The sequence below is a fragment of the Bos indicus genome, chromosome 15 (genome assembly GCF_029378745.1).
Source record: "Bos indicus isolate NIAB-ARS_2022 breed Sahiwal x Tharparkar chromosome 15, NIAB-ARS_B.indTharparkar_mat_pri_1.0, whole genome shotgun sequence".
NCBI lineage: Eukaryota > Metazoa > Chordata > Mammalia > Artiodactyla > Bovidae > Bos > Bos indicus.
Genome location: NC_091774.1, coordinates 54,912,388 through 54,937,085, shown reverse-complemented (window position 1 = coordinate 54,937,085; position 24,698 = coordinate 54,912,388). Strand labels below are relative to the sequence as shown.

The 24,698-nt window shown below is 52.5% G+C and overlaps 1 protein-coding gene across 1 annotated transcript; it reads right to left on the bottom strand.

Annotated features, from left to right (window-relative positions):
* Window positions 1-3,967: 3,967 nt before the first annotated feature.
* On the bottom strand, window positions 3,968-7,536 carry TPBGL (trophoblast glycoprotein like). The gene has a single exon (XM_070803910.1). The coding sequence runs from the start codon at window positions 6,704-6,706 to the stop codon at window positions 5,537-5,539; it is 1,170 nt and encodes a 389-aa protein (XP_070660011.1). The 5' UTR covers window positions 6,707-7,536; the 3' UTR covers window positions 3,968-5,536.
* Window positions 7,537-24,698: the final 17,162 nt, after the last annotated feature.

Sequence of the window (24,698 nt, the reverse complement as noted above, 5' to 3'; positions counted from 1 at the left end):
ATGAGAGGCTCAGAAAGGATGATTTTCAAGCAGGGGGACCTCGGAGACTGGGGCTCCTGAGCAAACCCCTTTCTCCTCTCAGAGATGGGAAGAGATGTCCCTTCTTTTGAGAGGGACCCCTCAGGAGGGTTTCTGCTGGTAGGGGGCTGGAGGGGGTTTCTGAGGCCTGCAGAAAGCTGCTGATAGAAGTTAAAGAGAGCTCCCCACCCCTTCTTTGTTGGCTTTTTATCTCCAGGTCACCACAGACCTGGTTGCAGGAGGCAATTACCACAGAGGCACAGATACAGAGTCCAGAGTTTGGGAAGCCCTGCCAGGTACTCAGATCCAGAGCAGGGCAAGGGAAAACCCCAGGGGGCATCCGGAGCTGTGGATCTGCTCTGCTCCTGACACCTGGTGTGACCTGGATGGGCTCCTGCACTCACTGGGCCTCAACTTTCCCATCAGTACACAGAAGGGTTAGCTGAGGTGGTCTCCAGAGGAGTGGCCACCCCTGGGCAAGTCACCATGAAGCAGTGCTGAAGGAAGAGGGTAGAGGCGGCGAGAGAGGGGTGAGGGAGCCAAGAAGGGGACTCTGAAGGCAGCCAAGTGCATTACCACAGGAATAATAACTGCCCCGGTCACCTCTCCCAGCCCGGGAAAGGCCATGCCCATAAATTAGGGCCATGAGTCTGCCAGGCAGACTTAATGAAGAAGGAGATGGACCTCAGTGAGAGCAGACAGTGCCTCTGGAGGTCACAAGTCCAGCCCCAGTCTGGACAGAAGGAACCTGGAGCCAGGGAAGGGCAGGGGGTGTCCATGGTCAGGGGTGGAGCAAACCAAGTAGGTAAAAGCCAGCTCTTAGGTGTTCACTGCTGAATCCACAGCACCCAAGCACAAAGTGGGGCCTAACCTGTGTTTCTGACTGACCAGGGAACCAGACGACATGGCAAGTCATGCTGAGCTCAGACTGAACCCCAGCCCTCTGGACTCCAGCTGGGCCCTCGCTGGTTCTCATCCCAGAACTGAGGGGCCTGGGTAGGAATGGGGTCGCAGAAGTAAATGCCTTCTCAAGGAGATGGTGATTGTGGCTCTCCTCTGTTTTTGAGAGGAAATTTCAGGTTTTACAGGGTCACTGAACCCCAGGAAGTCTGACGGGTTTCTTGCCTCAGAGCCGCCTCTTGTCTGTCACATTTCTGACAGTCACACATCTTTTTTCTCCCTTTCTACCTGCTCTCTATCCTACCTGCTCTTAAAAAAAAAAAAAAAAAATCACTTGTTTGGCTGTGCTGAGTTTTAGTTGCAGAACTAGTGGGATCTAGTTCCCTGACCAGGGATGGAATCCCAGTCCCCTGCATTGGGAGCATGGAATCTTAGGCACTGGACCACCAGGCAAGTCTTTACCCTACCTGCTCTTTAAGGGCACATCCTGGATGGAGCTTACCCCTGGCACTTGGCCCCTGTAGTACCCTGCCTACCTAAAACTTCCAGCAGCATTGACAGCACCTGATTAGAGGGGGAGGCTGGCCATTTGGTGGGTCTTTGGTGCTGCTGAGAGGGTCTGCAGTGAGGGGGTGCATCAGGGTGTCAGGGGAGAACCAGCCAGACCCCTCCATCTCACCTGTTCCTGCAAGGCCTCTTTGCAGTTCCTTCCCTTACCCTCATGCCCCTCTGGCCTCCTGTGGACACAGCTTAGCTGATTCCTCTGTCTCCTGTGCTCAGCATGAGGCTTGCCACAAAAAGGATGGGCACAAAAAGAAGGAAGGAACAAGCGAGAGAAGCATGCAGTTCTCCTGGCCCACATATCATATCTCCCTGCTTCCCTGAGTTCTCCTCTGAGGGTGGAAGTCCCTCTAGTGCAGTGGAGAGTAAGGGGAATGCAGAACCATCTTACCCACAAACATCTTCCTATCTATCCCAGCCATAAACGTTTTTTTTTTTTTGAATTCTCAGACTAATAGATCTTCCTGCCTCCACGCCTTTGCATAAGCTGATTCTTTTGATCTGTCTCTGTTCAGCAAACTCCTATTCATCCTTCAAAACCCTGTTCAAATGTGACTTTAAGAAATTTCCTTAGGCTGGGTACAAGGGCCTCTACTCTGAGCATGCAGTTTCCTGTGACTTCATTTCTCTAGAATTTGATTGAATATAATTTCTCCCCTGGGTCATTAGCTTTTCTAGGACTGGCAAAGTTGTATTCAGTAGAGAGTTAGCAAATGGCTGGATCTGCAGAAGAGGATGGGTCCCCTGGGGATCTGCTGATCATCCCATAAAGCCCAAGGCCAGTGCAAGACTGCAAGAAGGGAAGCAGCTCAGAGATAACATTTAATGGGAATCAGTGAATGATACTAAGGTTAAATGTCAACTGGCATAACTTAGGTACTCAATTTGTTGATTTTTGACAACTATTGATTTGATATTTAGCTTAGCATCAGCTCTCATCTAAAACCCTCCAAGATTTTTGCTGACAGTGAGCCACAGCTAGTAGCATGTTTTATATGCCAGGACTTACTGCAGTCTTAGGTTACAGTGCCAGAGGACATGTCTTTGGAACTGAGGGTGGGGGTGACCTGTTAGAGACATAGTTCTCTAACCTTGTTAGAAACCCATTACTGTTTTGTCCTGCGGGACTGGCAGAGTATTCTTTGAAGGCCACTGACAGATGGAAATGCTTCAAAAGAATTTAACCCTTTCTCATGAGGAATGACTGACAGGAGGGATAGGAAATTTGCTGGGAGAATATAAGGAGACTCGAGACTCTTTTCACTCGGTGAAAAGCCAGCTGGGGGGAGAAGTGTTCCTGACCTCGCGGCAAAGCTGGAACCGTCAAGGAGTCCCAGGCTGCTTTCTCTGGCCCTAAAAGTGGAAGGGAGGGATTGGGCTCTTCACAGAGAGAGGCTGCTCCTTCTGACACAGTTTACCAGGTTTCCCACATCACCTTGGAGGTCCCTTTCAATGTTTAGAAGACACATTCTAGAACTTCAAGATTCTAAAATGCCAGAATTCTAGACATTCGCCATCCAGTTCCAGGGTTCTGAGACCCTGAATGTAAAATAATCCAGCCTGGGGACCTTGAGGAGGAGACAGCCTCTTGTCCTAACCCCACTGGCCTAGAACCCACCTATCTTCTTGTCCACATATCTCAAGGAGCTATTCTACACACACACACACACACACACACACACACACACACACACTGCTAGGCTGCCTCCCCTCAGCCTCTCATATATTCAAGGTGCTGGTCTTAGCCCTGTAGCCAGGAGAGCATGGCATGACACAGGACATAAGGGGGGATCAGGTAATTCAACAGAGGTGCTGTGCTTAGTCGTTCAGTCGTGTCCGACTCTTTGAGACCCCAAGGACTGTAGCCTGCCACGCTCCGCTGGCAAGAATATTGGAATGGGTTGCCATGCCCTCCTCCAAGGGATATTCCCAAGCCAGGGATCGAACCCAGGTCTCTCGCATTGCAGGCTGATTCTTTACTGTCTGAGCCACCAGGGAAGCCCAATTCAACAGAGGAGATGATGCCAAAGCAGCAGATCACGCATCCTCCTCTTTCCTGCCTGAATTAACTGCTTCTGATTCTCTGTAGCTGGACTTCCTCCCTCGACAGACTCATCCGATGCTAGTTAATTTGTCAGTCTAACGACATCACCCCCATGATCCCCCATTCCACCGAGTGTTGAGGAGTCAAAGGGTAGGAGAATGAAGAGGAAGCATAGGGTTCCACCCTGGCTGTGGATAACTCTACCTCAGGATGAAAAGCAAAACTGGTTTGGCGAGCCATGCCATCCCAATGGGAAGTCCCTCCATATGTTTAGCCCCAATCCTATGATGTGCGGTCAGAGCCCATTCCCCCCCGCCCCCCGCGCCCCCCAGTCTGAGAAAAGATATCAAAAGTCACTGCTTCATCTCGAAGGTCCAAAATGCTCTAAGTGTCCCTTCCCACCCCCTTCAGTGACCAAGGTCAGCAAGAATGACATGGCACCACTTCCAAGAGCAGAGTATATGAGATTATTGCAGACTTTATAGAAAACTGCCCAAAGGAGATCCAGATTTCTAGGTGGGGGGGAGGCCTCAAGCCAATATGTTGGAGGAGGGTGACTTCCTGTGTGCAGAGGCAGCACAGGCCAGCCATTCTGCTTGACCTAGGGGTGGGAGTCAGGGAGAGGCGGCCCCCTCCCACTCACCAATTGTGCTTTGGGATCATGCAGAAGGCAGGGCGCTGAGGCTCTGACCCTGGACAGGAGGGCTTGTGCCTGAGACAGGAGGAGAGGCCCCCTTCCTCTTCCAGAAGTCATATGGGGCAGGGGGTGGGCAAGGATAGCAAGGTGGCAGCAAGGAAACTTCAGGGGAGAAGAGTCACATGGGAAAGAGGATGTGGCCAACAGCTCCCAGTCCTTCAGAGCCTCCTCTTCCACCCCTCTCTGTGGGCACAAAGGTCAGCTGACCCTGGTTCTAAGGCAGCCCATCTACTTTGCACCCCCAGGACTCTCTCCTCCAGGATCTCTCATGAGGATCTGCCAGCATGGTTGCAGGGGGCGGTGCTTGGCACCTGCCTGTTTTGCAGGGCTAGAGAGCTCATCCTAAGAGGAAAGGGGGGTGGGCATCTCCCAGGGATGGAGTCCTCACTGGACCTGACCCAGTGAGCGGCAGGTGTGGGTACTGAGTGCAAGCGATGGGTTTAGAGAGAACTGAGAGCCCAGAACTTGGGTAGAGGGATGAACCTCAGATCGGGTAAAGAGCTGAGAGGCTCAAATTGGGAATAAAGACTGAGTATTGGGGTATGAGAACCCAAAGTGGGAAACACTGAGGATCGGCTCCACACTAAGGGTTTAACGAGGTGTCCCTGTCCCTGTGATGGGAGAGTTAGGAGCTGAGTGCCAAGCCTGGGCCAAGGAGGGGCTTGAGCTAGAGCTGGGGTGGTGGGTGGCATGAAATACATCTTCAGATTGGGGGAGGCTGCCCAGCCCTCAGAGCCCCCAGATGTAGGTCTGTATGCAGGATGAGCTGGTAAAAGAAAAAAGGCTCAAAGTCCACAAAAACCTTCTGAAGGGGGTGCTCTGATTCTGAGACTAGAATGGGATGTGAGGGCCCCTGAGCACTAGAAGGGAGCTGAGGGCTGCAAGCTGGAGTGTAGTTTAGGGGGGTGTTTCTTGCTGAGAGGTCTGGGTTCAAAGCACAGGGTGGTGGAAGCAGTCTCAGGGGCTTGGGATAGAAGGAGAGGGTCTCCGAGTGAGTCCTGAAAGGGGGAAGGGGCTTCGGGTGGTTCAGGAGGGCTTTCAGAGCCTGGGATGAGTGGATGGGTGGGGAGCAGGTTCTGGAATCAGAAGAGGGTGTCTCTGGGTCTTCGATGGTGACAGCTCTCAGAAGCTGGGGAGAAGGGGTACAGCTCCAGGCCTCTGGGTGGGGGAGATGCCATAATCCAAAGGTCTCAGGGCAGGGGAAGGTCTCAAAGCCTCAAGCTCGCGGGTGTCCCATACCCACGGTCTTGGGCGAGGTGGCCTCAGTAAGGTCATCAGCTGGCAGGGGTTAGTCCCCAAGTCAGAACAGGAGAAGCTCAGAGGCCCGAACCCGGGGAAGTGGCGCGAGAGCCGGCGGGGGCGGCCGGGGCGGGCGCGCGGCGCGGGTCGGCGTCCTGCTCGTAGCGGTAGTGGTAGCCCTCCATCTGGTCCCGGCACGCCTCGCGCAAGTTGCGCATCCAGCGCTGGATGCCGCGGCGGTTTAGGTAGAGCACCATAAGGAAGATGAGGCCGATGAGCGCCAGAACAAGCCCGAAGAAGACGTAGGAGGCTTCCAGCTCGGGGCCGGCGAGTTCCACTTCATCCCCGCGACTGTCGGCATCGCTGTCGGCGCAGCGCAGCTGCGCCTCTTCCAGGTCCAGGAAAGGCCGGTTGTGCAGCGCCCGCGGGGCGGCGCAGCGCAGGCGCCGCGCGTCGGGTACGCGCTCCGTGGAGTTGCGCAGCCAGGCCAGCAGGGGGCGCGCGGCGCAGCCGCAGCGCAGGGGGTTGTCCGCGAGCAGCAAGCGCGGCGCGGGGAGGCCGCCATCGCGTTCGAGCACCCGCAGCTCGTCGGGGTCCAGGCCGGCCAGCGCGTTGAGGTGCACATCCAGCTGCTCCAGGCGAGGCCGGCGCAGAGCGGCGGGCGGCAGGCGGCTAAGCGCGTTGCCCGCCAAGCCCAGGAGGCGCAGCTCGTCGAGCGGAGCGAGCGCAGCGTCCAGCGCGGCCAGCAGTGCGGGGCCGCCCCGCGCCAGCGCGTGGTTGAGCTGCAGCGAGCGCAGCGCGGGCAGTCCGCGGAAGGCGCCGCCGCCCAGGGTGCGCAGCGGGTTGTGGCTCAGGTCGAGCGCCGTAAGGCTGGGTAGCCCGTCGAAGGCGCCGTCTTCCACCACCTCGATGTTGTTGTGCGTGAGGCGCAGCGCAGTCAGGTGCGGAAGGCGCACACCGCCCTCCGCCGCCTCCTCCCCGTCCGCGTCCCCGCCGGCGAAGGCGGCCGCGCGCAGCACCGTCAGGTTGGCGCCCACGATGGTGAGGTTGCGCGCGTCGGGCGGCACGTCCCGCGGCGGCTGCCGGAGCTCGGCGCCGGACGCGCAGCGCAACATCAGCTTGGGGCCGCCGAAGCAGTAGCACTGGAAGGGACAGGGCGCGGCGGGTCGGCTCAGCGCCGCCGCCACGAGCAGCAGCCCCGGCAGCAGCGGGCCCCTGTGCTCCGGCTGTCCCGCGCGCGGGGCCATCGCAGCTGCCCCCACATCCAGCGCCCGGGTCGCGGCGCTCACCAGTGAGTTCGGAGCGCCTTGGGGGCGGGGAGGGGGGCGGGTGAGGCAAGTCCTTGACCCGGAGCGCCCGGCGGTCGTCGTCCTTCCGTCCGCTGGCTCTGGAGTCCGAGGAACCTTCACTTTCCTGGTTGGGGCGAGAGGGGACAGGCAGGGAGCGGAGCCCCCCGCCCCCGGTGCCCTCTTCGCCCTGCGCACCGGCCTCCGACTTCCGCGGCCGTTCTGGGCTCAGAGCCGAGTGGGCAGGGTTTGCCTCCCCCCTCCCCGCCTCCCAGCCGCCTCCTCCGCCCCCAGCGGTGTCTCCGCGCCCTCCTTGCGGAGAGGCGGGGTGGGAGGCTCCCGAGAACCAGGGCTTTGGGCTGCTGCTCTTGTTCTCCCCCCTTTCGGCTCCCGGACTGCTGTGAAGTTTGACTCTCCGAGGTTCTGACTTAGTTCCCTCTCATCTCCCCCACCCTCCGCGTTAAGCAGGTTCCTTCCTCTTACCTCTCAGGCACGTGTGGGGCGGGGCCGGGCTGGGGAGAGCTGGCAGGTGGGTCAGCATCTCCAAGGGAGAATTTAGGGGCAGGATTTTAGAGTTCCTCCTCCACGTGCAGGCAGGGATGAGGGGTCAGCTGGGAAAGTTCCTCGTTTTTCAGCTGCTTCCTAATTCCTGTGATCAAGGAGAGGGCTGTGCTAGGAGAGGAAAATCCCCAGCCTCAGCCCCCTCTTCTGCCACCCCAGTTACATCTGGTCTGGCTCTGTCAGCATCCCTGAACGTTCCGGGAGATCTCCATCTTTTCCACCCCACCCCATCTACCCGAGGAAGTCAAGACAACCCCCTCTTCCTTCCATCCCTCCTCCCCCCAAGTCACTGGCTGCTCCGCCAGGATTTCTTCCCTTTGGCTTTCTCCACCAGGCTGGACTCCTCCCCCAAGCACTCTCCTAGGCCCTGGGACCCGGTGGGTGTGGTGATTCAGCTCTTTGCTGCCCCCCTCCTTGCCCCAGCGCCTTGGACCCCTGCTTGCTTGTCCTGGGTCTCAGGACCTTAGGGTTGTTGGATGACATCAGCTGCCCCTCCTCCTCTCCAGGGTACCCCACCTGTAAATGGTGAATGGGTAGGAGGGTTTGGGGCTCCAGAGGTGGTGAGACCAGAAGCAGATTTTGCACTGTTGGAGTAGGGGGTCTCAGAAGGGACCAAGGCTGAGCTGTTTATATAGGTTTGTTTTGTTCTGGATTTCCGCCCCCCCCCCCCCCGCCCCCTCCCCCTCCCTCTCCAAGAACTGGGAAGCTCCAGGCCTAATTTAAAGAGACAGGCTCCTGAGAAGGGAGCTCTCCTGGCCTTGGCATGAATTATTCAGGCTGTAGAAGTTGACACTTGATCCTCAGGCCCTTCTGGTATGAGCAGAGCTGGTTGGGATAAAGGCTCCCCCCAACCTAAGAAGCAGTCTCTTTCTCCTGAAATTAGGGATTGCTGGGTTGACTCCTTCCCTGAAAGTATATTTAACTGATCAATCAACAGATCAGTACCACCTAAGGAGAGGCCTGAGTCTCAGACAGGGGTCAATGTTGAAGTCCAGGGTTATTGATGCTGGGGGTGGGAGGAAGACCTCTCCTTTTCCTTCCCACTCTCTCCCCTGTCCCTACTGTCACTCCCAAGGTTTGGCAGATGAGAATAGTAACTTGCACATGCATATTGGACATGTCTTTTCAGAAGTGGGGTTGTATACTCACATGTATGTGTAGAAGCACACATAACATGTAGCAGGCCTAGGTGTGTCTGCATGTGAGCACATACACACACTCATGCTTACTTGTGTGTGCCTACACATGCACAGGAAGGCTTGCATAAGCTTGTGCACAGTTGCAGGCAGGCTCAGATGTGCTTCTTACACGTACTTGCAGGAGCATTCATACATGTGCACATGTGAACATAGATTTGAGTGCATTCTGGTATGTGTCCATTGATTCATAAGCATGTACATACTTGAACATCCATACTTCCGGGCCCATGCAGGTGCCTGGATGTGTTTTCAGAGGGACAAGCTAACAGACTTATGCAAGCACATGCATCCAGAGGTCAGCCAACACACTCTGAGCCCATTCCTGCCCTCCACCACACCCTTGGTCCATGGAGTTAACAGGGTGTGGTGTCTTTTCTTATATGGCACAAGAGCTCAGGCATGCCATAGATGCTGGGCCCTCAGCTGTTGCATTCACCCCAGCCGTGGCCCATGTCAGCTCCAAGCCCCAGCTCTGACATCTTCCCCAGTGGGAGACACTGGCTCTTCCTCATTGTTGTGTTTCTGGTACACGCACTAGTTCAAGAGACTATGCAGTAAATGTTTATAAATGAATGAGTGAATGAAAAGGTCTTTGGTTTCCTGTCCTGCTGCGTACAGCCCCTTCAGCCTCCAGCCACTAAGACATCACAGGCCAGCTGTCAAGGCCAGCTCTCCCTTCTCAGGCCCCATGGTGGCTGGTTTCTGATTGGCTGATGGCCCTCCAGGGGAAGCCCTGAGGGGGAGCCAGCAGCTTTGGTGGTGGGGGTGGGGATGTGTGTGCATTTACTGGACACCTCAGTTGGGGAAAGGAGGCCCAGAGAGAACCTAGGACCATCAAAGGACAGAGAACAAGACAATGACTGTGTTTTATAAATGGGGTGGTGAGGCCAGAGGCCAGGGACTTGTCAAAAAACTTATGGTCCTTGGGGCTTTGCCTGGAAACCTGACCCCAGCACCTGGCCTAGGGCTCTGTCCAAGGTAGTAGGTGTGTCTGAGTGGCCAGCACCACAGGAAAATCTCTTCTTGACCCCAGGGATCTGAGGCCAAGAACAGATGGCAGGTAGGGTCTGTGTATGTAGGTCCATGACCTTGGACCTCTCTCCACCTCTGGGCTGTGAGCTTCTATTTCTGCAGAGTAGGTGGGCTTCTGAATTTGTCATTTCTGGTCCTTTTTAGAGCTATTGTGATAATGTGAAGGGAAAATGTTTTGAAACAAGAAAAGCCATATCATTAGGGTCTAGGCACCTAGCACCCACATGACTCTGGATGAGGCATTGCCCTTTACTGGGACTAATTAGTTCCCATGCTGTTTGGCTCTGTTCCATCTTCCTTCATTCCCCAACACCTCAAATAATCATGGTAGATAATAGAAGGAATGAGTCTCCACTTGCCATCTCTCTCTATGCCTCTACCCTGCCTTCTCCCCTGCCTCCCCTCTTTCTGCAGGTGTTCCTTATCTCTGTCCAGTTTCCTTTGGAACCAAGTCTGTGAGCCATCTGGGGGGGTCTCTGTTCTCTGGAGGAACAGCCTTCTGCGTCTTGGGAGTATCAGTGTTCGGTATGTAGTGGGTGTTCAATAAACGCATTCGGTAAATGCGTCTTGAGGCTGTGTGTTTATTCCCTGAGGCATCCAGTGGATTGCTCACTGTTTAACTCTCATGGGGTGCTCTCTCCCCTTGATTCTTTTCCTCCAGTTTAGCCCACTGTCCCTCAAGGCTCAACTTGAGTTCTGTCTCCTCCAAGAAGCCTTCCTGGCTTCCTTCTCTCTCCTTTGAATTTCACTGAGTGATCAGAGGGCTAGAGCTGTCCTGAGCCCCCTGACTGCCAGCAGCTGGAGCTCATGACAAGTCTAATTTCTTGTGTTGTCAGCACACAGCTTAGAGCTCAGCATGGAAAAGGCACCAGGGAACATTTACTAAGTGAAATAACGATTTAAAAATCTCTGGCTCAATCCACCCCTGTGAAGCAGGCTAGGTGAGGATCCTTCACCTCTGCTTTACACCAGGAGACAGCTGCCCGGAAAGGTTAAGTGTTTTTCTCAAGGTTGCACAGCTAACTGGAACCCAAGCCTGACAGGAGCTCAGGTTCCCTGCTCATCTTCTCTGCTGCAGCCCTTCCCACCCTAGGTTCTCTCTCTAGGGAACGTGACTGGGTCAGATCCCAGGGGAGCCTGTGGGCAAAGAGCTGAGGCCCTCAGGGTTTCCTTAGGACTCAGCAGACAAATCACCCCAGCCCCACCCAGGCAGAATGATCGTGTCTGCCATCCGCCAGGTTGTGAATCACCCATGTCAGCCTCGAGGGACCTGAATTCTTGAATTTGTCACCCCGCTAGGTCCCAGAGCCCCCTCTCAGGCTTCCAAGGAGCTGTCCCTCTGCTAAGTCCCAGTTCCCACATCCTCTTCTCCCTGCAAAGGCCCTACCCTCTGTACGCTCCACTAAGCCTTTATAGGGAAACTGGAGAGGTGTTCCCTGAGGTCACCCAGCAGGTAGCTCTTACCCATTCATTTTGTCCAGCTCCATTTTGTCCCTTAGGGGTGACTCGGTGTTACTGGACCCTGTGGGCAAGTCTGTCTTTCCAGCTCCCTTTCCCTGTTTGCAAAGGTGTATGTGTGTGTGCAGGGGATGGTCTTGGAGGGCTTTTAAGTACTGTGCCCATGGCCTTTTAGGGACGAGGGTCCTGGAGCTGCCCAAGTTGGTGCCCCCATCTTTTCAATATGTGACCTTGAAGCTGGCCCCACCCTTAATTATAAAGTGTGCTAGGATGGCCTGCGGCTCCTCCTGAGTTCCATGCTGTAGTAGCCTGCAATCCAGGCTCCCTCTTTCCTGGTTGCCCTCGTGCTGCCTGCCTTTCCCTCTGCTCCCCCTTCCTCCGAGGCAAGGCCTCCAAGGCCTTCCTTCCGGCAGGCCTGACATGATGAAGCTCAGTCATTAGGTAGTGGGGGAGGCCCCAGGTTCTCTCTCCTGTAGCTCTGGCACTGCTGGGGAGGGGAAAACTCCACTGCAGGCTTTACTGTTCCCATTTCTCACTCTCCCCTCCCTGCCCCATTGCCACGAGACACAAGAAAATCCATAGACCCAAGATCCATTTTCTCCATTGAGTCAGCAGAGGCTACACTCTGCTTCTGAGGGACTGGCAACTGGCTTTTAAATAACTCTCAGATATTTAATACCCTCCTCCTCCACTCTGTGGCCAGGGCCTCTGGGGAAAGCCTAGAATAAAATTGGATGAATCCTCTGAAAGTCATAAGTGCTCTTGCCTGCACCTCAACCCACCCTCCCCCACCCAGGCTTCCAGGCCATGGAGGAAAACCTGATTCCTTACCGCCTTTGCACAGTGCTTTAGAGTTTCTAAGTGGTGCCCCCAACTTGGTTTGTTGTCACAAGTTTAGAACTGGAAACTGAAGTTTAGAAAAGGGGACTGACCCCAAGACTTTAGGTCTTGGTCTGCTGCTGGCTGGCTGTGTGGCTTTGAGCAGGTCCCTGTCCCTCTCTGAGCTTCTATTTCCTCACCTGTGCTTCACGGTGGTTCAATCTGTGGGTTGCCACTGGTCCCTCTAGCCTTTATGTTTCATGAATTGGTGCCCTGGTCTAGGTCTCCTCTCATGGAGCTACTTTTTGCCTCCATACTCTCCTTGGGGAAGGTTAAAGGCCAGAGCAGACTGAGGCTCAAGGCCAGGCAGGGTCTGGCCCTAGGATTCCAGTGTAAGTCAGAGACAGGAGTGGGTGGGGGGAAGGGAAAAGAGCAGAGTTGGATTCTTTTGTCCCTTCCACCCCACCCCCCTTCCTTTCTTCTGCAGGTGGAGGCTGGGACAGACCAAGGGCAATAATATTTAAATTTTGGCTTCTTTAAGACTAAGGTTCTCAGCAGCTGTAGATATAATTTAAGAAGGCGGGAGCAGAACCCTCTTCCTAAGTTGTGTCAGGATCAAGGTCCTGATAATGAAAGTTAGCGGGCCCAGTTCTCCTGGCTTCACCACTGTTCTGTGTCATTTGGAGGACAAGGATTGATATCTGCATTGGTTATATGAGAACACTGGAAGATTAAGAGCTGTGCTTGGGGTCACCTCATGATGAGGTGACCCTAATGATGGAAGAGGGCATATAGTCTAGGGTTTCTGATTCCCAGCTCATCCCAGCCTGCTCTAGCAGGAAACTGGGGGCCAAGGGATGGGAATGGAAGAGGCAAGTGGGTTCCCACTTAGTCTGGGAGTGACCTTGCTTTGTTTTACTTCCCTTGCATCCTCTTGGGTCCTCATGATCCTCCTGAGCTGTACCAAGCTTTCTGTGTGTGTGTGTGTGTGTGTGTGTGTGTGAGTTGCTCAGTCATGTCTGACTCTTTGCAACCCCATCGACTGTAGCTTGCCAGGCTCCTCTGTCCATGGAATTCTCCAGGCCAGAATACTGGAATGGGTAGCCTTTCCCTTCTCTAGGGGATCTTCCCAACCCAGGGATCAAAGCTGGGGATCTTCCCAGCCCAGGGATCAAAGCTAGGTCTCCTCTGGTCTTTGCAGAGGAGATTCTTTACATTACAGGCAGATTCTTTACTGTCTGAGCCACAGGGAAGCCCTACCAAAGCTTCTGCTTCTAAAATTACATAATTTTAGAATCAAAACACTGAATTTTAAGAACCACGGATGCTGGCAGCCATAGAACCATGGTCTGTTTCAATCAGAACATAAGACTCTTATGCTGCTGGTAGTATGAATGGTGGTGAAGCACTTAGAGCCTGTGGTAGGTTGTTATATTAATATTCCTCAATGAAACCTGTCCTTCTGTATCCATACTTTTATGCTGTCCCTTCACTGAGTTTGGCTTGGCCATGTGAATTTCTTTGGCTATTGAGACATCAGAAAATGTGATGCAAGCAGAGGATTAAAAAGTGCTTGTCCCTGGGGCCTCCCCTCTTCTTGCTCCGCTGAAATCTCCAGGCATAGAAACCCCAGTAAGCCTCTTAGGGGAAGAGACCAGCAATGAGCCATTCTGCTGAAGCCCTCTAAACCAACCAGCTCCCAGATGATGTTCCAGCTGATGCCAGCTGCCTGCATGACCCTAGATAAGACCAAGAGAACTACCCAGCTGACCTGAGCCCAAATTGCTGACTCACAGAATTGTGAACAGATAAAGTGGTTTCTGTTTTAAGCTTTTAAGTTTTGGGGGTAGTTTGTTACAGCAGTAGATAACTGATTTAGAGCCTTAGCATTAGATTTGTAGAACTTTAGTCACCGATTCCACGTACCCCTACAATCACAATATTGGAGATTATTTGATGCAGTACCTGAAGAATAGAAGGATCCTGAGAACTCATTTAACTCTTGCTTAGTGCTGCCCTCTAATTCACAGAGCAACTGACCCACTCACTCTCCTCCAACCTGGAGCTCCCTGCTCAAGGGTCCCTGATTCTTCAGTATCTGTCCATCACGTCACAGAGTCTTCTTGTTCCACTCCTCAGTTGGTTTCTCAGTTCTTAATTCTTTAGAGAACCTTCCCATACTGATCTGCTTGCTCTGGTCTTAGGAACTAAATGTGGACATGGTGGAAATTTGTCGTAATATTTATCCCAATTCCTGGCACAGTGCCTGGTATAGAGTGAGGGTGAATGAACGTACCTTGAGGAAAAACAACCATCACGACCACCACAAAGCTTTTCTCATCTTTTCTTGCCCTGTCCCCGCCTCACTGAGTTCTGTGATCTGTCCATGGTGCTGAATGCCTATCCTTGCTTCTATCTGCCTCAGAATGGCTACTTCCCAAGGGAAGAAATCTCTCCCATGTCCTGGAATTCACTCAGTCTCCCTCCCTGTTTCCCTATCTCTCTTTGCACCACCCCTCATGTCCTGTCTTCCTCACCCTGCCCCATCCTTCATATACAGATCATTGGCCTGAACTATTTAATGCAAACTAATATGATGTGATGTATACTGATTAGGATTAGATTTAGCTGTAGGCATCAGAATGCACAAAATAACAACCTCTTAAATGATATGGAAATAGGAGGGTTTTTTTCCTTTCATAAAAGGAAGTCTAGATGTAGCAGTTAAGAGTCTGAACGGCTTCTCCATGGTTATGAGAAATCAGTACTTCTTCCAGCCTCCCACTCTGCTTTCCCTCGAGTGTGGTCCTCATTCTTGTGGTACAAAATGGCTCCTAGGGCACCAGCCATCACATCCGGTAGCAGATGGAGGCAAAAGATAAATAAAGGTGCCCTTTCCTTTTATGGTTACTTCTCATAGTTTCATCCAACACATTCACTGGCATGGTCACATCTAACTAGCTTCAAGGGGCTTGGGAATTTTAATCTTAACTGGGTCGGGGGGGAGGAGGCAATTTTCCCAGCAAAAAGCTGTGGTCCTTATTGCTGAGGAAGAAGGAGAAATAGTTATTGAAAAGTAACTAGAAATCTCTGACATTAGTGATGAAATAGCGCTGCTGATGGTGACAGTGGCTATGGCATACTAGTTATGTTGATGGTAACAGCAATGGTTGTGGTGGTGGTGGTGGAGGTGATGATAAAGCTGGTGACCAATATAAGCTCATGTCCAGGAGCACAGCCTGGACCAGGAGAATACCCAAAGGATAGACCCAGTGACTACAAGGTGTCTGGAGCTCGGGGCCGGCTCCAAGCCACAGGAGAGTGATTTCTGGCACCCCTGCTGCTTTGCAGTTCATCAGCCATGGGCCTCTCACCTTCCTGAGTCCAGAAGAGCATGAATCAGATCCCTCCCACACCCCACTTAGGCTGGAAATAACCCTGGAATGAAAATTTAAGGCCTTAGGGAGGTGAAGCAGGAAGGGTGATATTGGGCTTCCATTTATTAGACAATAAACATTGATGGAACTTGTTTCACTCAAGGAAATCGTTGCTGTGAAATATACAGAGACACACATAGACACATAGCCTCCAACATAAGACAAACGGTTACAAAGATAGACATGCAGAGAGAATTACAGATATACAGAAACAGGCCCATTATCATGGAGACCCATAGGCCCAGATGCACTTAGTCTAACAAAGGTATCAGGATAGCCCCTCTCCCCAAAGAGATGCAGGCCATCCAGCCATCTTATTCCATAATACAAGTTACAAGTCCCCTCTGGGTCCTGAAGGCTGAAGTCCTGAAGATACCAAGGACCCAGAAGTGACATTGAAGAGGGGGCTCAGAGATCAGTAGCCAATCAGAAAAGGAAGCAGTCTGACCTTTGATACGCCTCCCACCTGGGGAGGGATTGTACCAGTGCACCATGGCCTGCCCCAGGCCAGCCCAGGTTCTGTGGCTGAAGGTGACCAGGTAGGGTAGGAATTGGGTAGGAGGGGGTGTGTCCTCCAGGATATCTCCCCCCAGGGGCCCAAGGACACACCTGGAGGCCATTAGCAGAGGAGCCGTCAGGCAGCAGGCTCCAGCTCCAGGTGAGGAGGCGTGATGTGAACATGTGGCAGCCTCCTGCCAGCTGGAGCTGGATCCTGGAGGACACCTTGGCCTGGGTGGTTCCAGCATCACTCCCCCGGCACCCACGTGGAATGTGGAGGTAACTGCAGCACAGGCCTTGGTGCTCAAGATTGTGGGTGAGCCCACCTCCAGTTTACCTCCTGAACCAGATTTCCTGACTTTCACGGTGATATTCTTCTTCTCAGAAGGCATCCTGATGACTTCACTGCCCCCTCCCCCATCACCCCACCGAATCTTTCTTTCTCTGCTTCTGCTCAGAGCTCCTATGTGACATCGCCCTGACCTGCCTACCCTTTCCATTGATCTGTGCTTCTTGGTAAGTGACAGCCCTGCCTAGTTCCAGCCGCTGCCACCCTCCCCCTCTACCCTGCTGGAGCGGCTTTACTTCACTGTAGTTTCAGTTCTTTCTTCATGATGGAAGATGTTAGTGCTGGAACTCCCAGCTCATGGAACAGCCCCCAGAGAGCCCTGCTCTTTGCAGACAGACCATCTATTGCCACACTGGCCTAGGCTTGGTGGTTTCCTGCCATCCCAGAGCCTCTGCTACTTTCCCAGGTGCATGTTGACCATTTACCATGATGACTTAGTGCTGGCTTCCCCCAGTGGGTCATATTCTAGGTCCCTAGATTTTCCCAACTATATCCCAAAATGGTAGAGAAAGCATTCAACCTTACATGTGGTAGGGGTAGATTTCCTTAACCCTAATAAGAGCCTGATTTCCCCGGGCATCTCTCTGAGTTCATCACTTTATGGAAGGCTGCAGATGGGTAGCAAGACCTTGAAGCCTCGCCAGAACATTGATTATTGGCTGCCCCACATGTTCCTGGACTTAGGACAGGAACCTCCGAGCAGGTGATAGGCAGCAGCCCACACAGTCAAGAATCAGTTTCCTACTGAGGCAGTCCCGCACTCAGCAGCTCTGCGACAGACATCTCTCCCTCCTCAGTGCAGGGCCTGACTGTGGTGGCGGCTGCAGCTTGGCTCTGCCAGTGTGTCCCCTGCCCTGCCCTGGGGAAGGAAAAGAGAAGCCAGTTGGAAGTTCAGAAAAAGAAAGGCTAAAAAGGACCCCACAATTGGCCCTGATTAGCCACTGAGAGAGAGAAAAAAAGGAGGTCAGAGGGCTGAGTCTACTTCTGAAAGAAAGCGCCTGGCAGGCAGAGCCGTGCCTGATTTGTGCTCTGCACCTCCCAGCACAGGGCTGTGCATGGGCCCATCTGACCCTGAACTCTTCGCCCCCATCCTGGCTGGGGAAGGGCACCACATCCATCCACAGCAGTCATGGCCCTCTCCTCTGGAAGAGGCAGCTGGCTCTAGGGGAGGGAGGAGGGAGGGAAGGAGGGAGGGAAGGCCGGCTAACTGCACTGAGTTCAGCGCTTTACATACATTGTTGTATTTAATTCTCACAGTGGCCCTGAAATGGAGGTACTTTGGCCCCAATTTTTAAGTAAAGAAGTGGACACTCAGGTTAAGTAGTTGACCCAAGACCACACAGCTTAAAAGGGGCCAAGTAGGGAGTCCAGTTCAGGCTGTGGGCTCTGCAACCTGTGCTCGGGTGCTATGAAATGAGCCCTGGGAGGGCAGAGCCCTGGTCTACGTCACCTCTGTGCCCCCGGCACCCAGCCTGGGGAGGGGCAGGTGCATGGCAAGTGCTGAGAAGAGCTGTTGAACTCAACAGGCAGGACAGGCTGAACCAGGGAAGGACTTAGAGAGGAGGACAGATGGAGGGACGGTGGAGGCTCCGCCAAGACAGGCAGATCACCCCCATGCCTGGGAACACTGTGCAGGGGACCCTCGGGGTGGGGGCTTCCCTTGGGCTGAGGACGGTGCTGGACTGAACAGAGCCTGTCCCCAGCCAAGGGGGGAGATGAGGCAGAGGTACATTTCTTCTCCCCATTTTGCTGCTCCTCCTTCCCCCAACCCACCCCAGATGGTTAAGCTGAAGCAGAGACAAAATGAGGAGCCTTTAGCTCTTGCTGGAGCTGAGCCACCCTTGCTTAGCCGGGGCGGATCACCAGCAGGCCAGCTGGGCCAAGGCCAGGCCGTGCTCCACAGTGGCAGGGGGAGCACTGGGGAGAGGGGGAGCACTGGGCGTCAGGACAGGACCCCTGTGGGTGCAGAACCCCTCCAAGCAGGCTGCTTCTTCCAGGAGGTGCCAGAATGCCCCTCGCTTAGGAGAGAGCCAGTAGGGTGGGGAAGGGGAGGGCTTCCTTTGGCCCTGTCTTATGAGCACCCTGGTAGCAACTGGAGAATAGGAGAGATCTATTTTGGGTCAGGCTGACTTCAAAGCCTGGTTCAGTCTTCACAACCACCACTCTGAAATGTAGTGGTTCTCGAGTCGGCTGTTAAAGTTGAGGAAACAGGCACAGAGGAAGCAAGTAAGTTGCCTAAGGTCGCAGAGTAGGAGGAGGGCTGGGATTCCACCCCAGGCTCTTTGGCTCCAGGCCTGCTCTTAATCATCATGATCTCCTGAGAAGAGCAGTGAGAAGCTTGCCTGTCTGCCCCCACCAGCAATTATGGGGCCCTCAGTATTGTGAAAAATGTCAGTGGAGTGTGTCTGATTAGCCTCATCAGTGCCCAGCATGGGACACGTGTGTTTTTAAGATGGATCACCATTATCCTTGGCTGAAGAATTGCATGGGGTTTTCTAATTACAAATTATTCCTGCTGGATTTCATTATTCTCCCTCTTGTACTGGCTTTTTATGTTCTCAGTAATCTTACAAAACTTTGAAAATCATAATCGGCCCAGCTTATTCGCTAGGTCTTAAAATATTCAGCTCAGCTTTTATGAAGGCACAGTGTTGTTATATTTTTAACAAGTGAATGTTTGACTCAGTATTATAAGAAGACAGCGATTATTTGAATTTTACCATTCCACATTTATCATGAGTCAGAAGAGCAGGACAGAAATTTACCTGGCTATAGAAAACCTTCATCCAGAAAGCAAATTTCCTGTGGTTGAGGGAGGTTTTAATTTAAGTGTTTTGAGCTGTTTTCAGCCACTAGTCAACTGTTGTAAGCAAGTAGCCTGGGTTAATTTGCTCATTTCTAAGTGCAGCTTTCCACTGAGGACTAAAAATTCTTCAGATTTCACAACACTAACAGAGAGAGCAGAAACAGAATGCTTTATATCATTAGAAAATGAAGAAGAAGAAAATGCAGTGGTCATCAAGACCCAGCATAGACTTACTTTCAGGCTAATCTCCCATCTCCTCCTTTGGGAGAACGTGAGGTCAGTGGGTCTATCAGAGTCTTGAAAAAACCTTGATTTCAAAAAGGCATTTGACCACATGATATCACTTACGTGTGGAATCTAAAATTTGACACAAATGAACCTATCTGTGAAGCAAAAACAGAGAACAGGCTGGTGGTTCTGGGGTTGGTGGTTCCAAGAGGGAGGGGTTTGGGGGAGGGATGGAGTGCAAGGTTGGGGTTAGCAGATGTAAGCTTTTATACAGAGAGCTGATAAACAACAAGGTCCCATTGCATAGCACAGAGAACTATATTCAGTACCCTGATAAACCATATGGAAAAGAGTATATAAAAAAAGAATATATATGTTTAACTGAATCACTGTGCAGTATGTACTGCAGAAATTAACACAGCACTGTAAGTCAACTATAATCATGGGGAAAAAAAACACAAAAAAAACCCAAAAGGCATTTGGAACATCTCCCAAGGTATTTTTATAGCAAGATGAGGGGCAGGATCAAATAGTGACTGACACTCCAGGGGAATCCCTAGCTGCCTAGCTACCTGGTGGAGGAGAATTGATTAGCAGATCAATGGCAGCCTGGAGGGCAGACTAGAGCCCTGCTCAGGCTCCATCCCCCAGGTTGACTCGTGGGTCTGATGTATTTTTGAAGGACTTGGATGAGGCCAAATAAAATGTGTATCTAGTCTATAGGTGGGAGTGTGACAATGTCAGATGGCCAGACTAGGTTTCAAAATGATCTGAATTGACTTGGCCTATAGATGACAACCGTAGGTTCAAGTTCATCCAGGTAAATGCCAAGTCCCCATCAGGGAGAATGTTGGGCAAGGGAGAGGGGAAGGAATTATTGAACACACGTCCATGTGTGTGCATGCTAAGTTGCTTTAATTGTGTCCAACTCTTTGTGACACCATAAACTGTAGCCCACCAGGCTCCTCTGTCCATGGGATTCTCCACTATCTACCATAACCTTTGCATACGATCACTCACTTAATTATGAAACTCCTAAGAGGGGGATGTTGCTCTCATTTTGAGGGTAAGCAACTGAGGCCCTGAGAAGCTAAGCACTTGCTCTTGGTTAAAAACAGGTGGAGCTGATGTCAAAACTAAGGCTGCTCAGACTCCACCTTCTCACTTAACAGCACTTGATGTGAAAAGACAAAAGTCCACATTTATGAGATGTTAGTCCCAAATTCTAGAGCTGAGGCTTTTCTGAGACTCTCTTTTATTTCTTTTTTAAAATTTATTTATTTTTTAGTTGAAGGATAATTGCTTTACAGAATTTTGTTGTTTTCTGTCAAACATCAACACGAATCAGCTTTCGGTGTACATATATACCCTCTCTCTTGAACCTCCATCCCATTTCCTCCCCATCCCACCCCTCTAGGTTGATACAGAGCCCCTGTTTGAGTTTCCTAAGTCATACGGCAAATTCCCATTGGCTATCTATTTTACACATGGTAATGTAAGTTTCCGTGTTACTCTCTCCATACATCTCACCCTCCCCTCCCCTCTCCCCATGACCATAAGTCTGTTCTCTTTTTCTGTTTCTCCATTGCTAGCCTTCAAATAAATTCATCAGTACTGCCTTGCTAGATTCTGTATATATGCATTAGATTACTATATCTTGCTGTTTCTGATTTACTTCACTCTGTATAATAGGCTCTAGGTTCATCCACCCCATTAGAACTGATTCAAATGCATTCCTTTACATGGCTGAGTAATATTCCTTTGTGTATGTGTACCACAACTTCTTTACCCATTCATCTGTCGATGGACATCTGGGATGCTTCCACGTTCTAGCAATTGTAAATAGTACTTCAGTGAACACTGGGGCACTGTGAATTTTTCAGTTTTGGTTTCCTCAGGGGATATGCCTAGGAGTGGGATTGCTGGGTCATATGGTGGTTTTATTCCTAGCTTTTTAAGGAATCTCCATGCCATCTTCCATAGTGTCTGTATCAATTTACACTCCCACCAACAGTGCAAGAGGATTCCCTTTTCTCCACACCCTCTCCAGCATGTACTGTTTGTAGGCTTTTTGATGATGGCCACTCTGACCGGTGTGAAGTGATATCTCATTGTGGTTTTGATTTGCATTTCTCTAATAATGAGCGATGTTGAGCATGCTTTCATGTGTTTGTTAGCCATCTGTATGTCTTCTTTGGAGAAATCTCTATTCAGGTGAGATTATCTTTTGAGATCACCCTGAAGCCAGACTCAGGGTTCAGAGATGTAATACCCAGCACCCGAGCAAGCTGATCAGAGAAACCAACACAATCACAGGCAGATTGGCAGTTCTGGGCATACTGAGTGCTGTGGGAGCCTGGGGAAGACAGCCTTCCTGCCTCAGGGAGTCCTGGAAAACTGTACAGAGAAGGCAGTACCTGGCCTGAGGCCTGAGGATGGCTGGCTGACTTGGGAGCCCAGGGAGCCCAGGGTTGCAAGCCCAGGCAGAGGGTACCAACCTGGGCACTTCATTTCTGCCCCTCTGAGCTCACTGTAAGGCCCAGAAAGTGTCTGGGCTGAGGGGATGGTGAGATTTGCCCACCCTCCACTCCCAGCCCCCAGCCCAGAAATGGAGGGGAAAAGCAGGATAAGAGTGGGAGTTCTGGAAGGCACCTGGGAGCCAGAGTCGGGGCTGTGCCTCTGGGAAAGCTGGGAGGTTCTGAGACCTTGGGTAGCAAATCTGCCAGTTACTTTGTGACCATTGGCTGTGTCCTTAAGCTACTCCTTCAAGTGAGAAGGGCCAGAGACTAGCGTTCAGCGACGGTGAACATGCAAAGAACAGACATCCATGGAGTCAATTGGCAAAGGAAAGGATGGCAGACCACGTCTTTGTGCCCAAGGGGAAGGCAGTGTGAATGACATGTACGAAGGTCTCTGAGGTGGGGGCCCCAGGCTGCGGGTGGGGCAGAGACAAGAGATCGAGAGATGGAGGAGAGGGTTGCTGAGATACAGTTGGCGAGGTCTGCAAAGGCCAGGCCTTGTGGGCCTTGCAGGCCTTGTCCAAGATGTTAACCTTTCTCCCAAAGGCAAGGAGAAGCCACGAATGCTTTTAAGCAGAAAGGTGACAATTGTATATGCTGTTCGGAAAGACCACTGTTGCTGCAGGACAAGGGGGGCAAGTGTGAGAAAACAACTGAAGATATTCTTGGGGGCGTGCAGGTGGAAGATGCCAGTGCTTGGGCTGGGTGGTGGCGTGGGGGTGGGAGTAGCGATGGGTTTGTCACTTGGTGCCTGGTGACAGACTGGATATGGGGCTGGGGGAAGGATGGCTCTGGGGTGTCCAGCTTGTGGATGATGTGACTGTGCACTGAGAGAGGGAAGGCCAGGTGCGGGGTGGGCAGAGAGGGTGAACTTGGCCTTGATCCTGATGTGTTAGAGATGCCTAGACATCCAAGTGGAGATGCTGAACGGGCAGTTGGATATTTAAGTCTGGCATTCGGGAGCCGTGTCAAGGCTGGACCTGCAAGGCTGGGAGTTGTTGGCATTTAGGTGGTAATTGAAGCTGCTTGGTTATTCAAGGCCCCCTGGGATCCATTGCCTGCCCTGGGAAGCAGTTCCTGACCCCCACCTTGCTGGCTCTGGGCCACCTCTGCGTTCCCACAGCTTCCCCATCACTGTGTGTGCTCAACATCTGTCTCCTTCCTTAGATGGAGAGCTCCTTGAGGGCAGGGACCATGTTCATCCCTGCATCCCTAGGGCCCAGCCCGGGTCCTGGCACAGAGGAGATGCTGGTGGCAGTTTGATAACTGAGTGTGGACAATTTCCCAGCGGATTGGGCTGCTGTAGGAGGGAAGGCGCGTCCCACCCCAGAAGGCACGTTGAGAGTACTCTACAGCCACTGGGGAGTAGAAGAGATTCCTGTATCCAGCAGGTGTTGTTTGGGGACCCTCTCAGCCCTGGATTCTAGATTGCCAGAAACTAAGTCACAAGTCATACTCCCTAAGGAGGAGGAAGTGTCATTTCCTCTTATCCGTCTGTCCAGAGGTGGGACTGGGACTCTCTGGGGCTTCCTCCTCTGCAGAAGAGGTTTCTGGAGGCTGTGCTGACCTAAGCAGATGCTTTCCTCCCCCAGAGCCTCTCAGCTCTGGAGTGGCCACCCGAGCGGAGTGAGCAGTGAGCGTAGATGCCTTGCTGGAGTTTAGCAGAAGCTGCTGAGGCAGCTTTGGCTGAGGCTTCTCAGGCTGGCTCCCCGCCCTGCCCAGCCTCGGCGACCTCTGCCTTGGCCTGGGCCCTTCTCCCTTCCCCAGCCACCTCTACTCTACCCTACTGCATCCCTTACTGTGGCAGCTTGGCCACTTCAGGAGCCAAGTGGGCCTCTACCTGGAGATTCTGGGGGCTCAGCAAGAAGAGGGTGTACAAGGAAGGAGAAGAAGAGGAAGTGGATTTGTGAAGAAACTGAGAAGGGGGAAGAGGAGGGGTCCAGGAAGGGGCAGTGAGATAAGAATGTCCCCACTGAGATGGAGGACCTGTCAGATGATCTAGCTCCCTCTGTTTGCCCAGGGGAGCAGGAAGGGGGAAGTAGAAGTGGGGGGAAGTGGTGTGTGTGACTTACCGGAGGATGCCGGGGACGATACACAGGGCACAAGAAACCCCTGTGTGCTTGGGGAGGTGGGGGACGGGAGGGAGCAGAGGGCCCAGGAGGCTATGACTGGGACTGTCCTCCCTGGAGGAGGGGGTAAGGAGGTAGTGGGGTCCTGGGGCAGAAACTTTAGGGATCAACGTTGGCTGAGGCTGATTTCTTCCTGTATGAATCAACTCCTACTCTCTCCTGTCTTGTCTCCCCATTCCACTCCCCATTAGTGGAAAAACACTGCCTCTTCCATCTGATTGGGACATTCCTCCTGCATTGCAGGTGGATTCTTTACCCACTGAGCCACCTGGGAAGCCCTGATTGGGACATTCCTAAGGCAGGGAATAGTCTAGAGTCTCCCTGAGGTTGGAAGACTGACTCTCCCACCAGACAGGGGCCAGACAGGATCAAACCTCACTTGGCATTGGGGCAGTGCAGAGAGGAGAGGGGATAGGGGACCTGCAACTCAGACCAGGAGATGCAGATGGCATCTTTGACGGATCTAAACTTCCCATGACTGAGCATCCCCACCCCATTCATAGGAGGGAAGGTGAACCCTGAAGCCTGGGAAATGAGAGAAAAAACCAGCGGAGAGGAAGAGCCCAGCCCCCTGAGCTAAATCCTCAGAGTTTAGTAGAGCCTGATAACATGCACATTGTAACAAGAGGTGGGAATGCTGGGTTATTCCCATGATGGCTCAGAGTGTTCAGCCTGAGATAACTGGTGACCGTGATGCATGCCAGCTATGCCAGCTCTGCTGCAAACACTGCAAGGGATTGCCAGCCTGCTCCAGAAAACTCAGAACCAACTTGGCTTCCAACCACTATAGGACATGACTATGGGAACTTGAAGAGTTTCCCTGGTGGCTCAGATAAAGAATCTGTCTACAATGCAGGAGACCCAGGTTTGATCCCTGGGTGGGGAAGATCCCCTGGAGAAGGAAATGGCAACCCACAC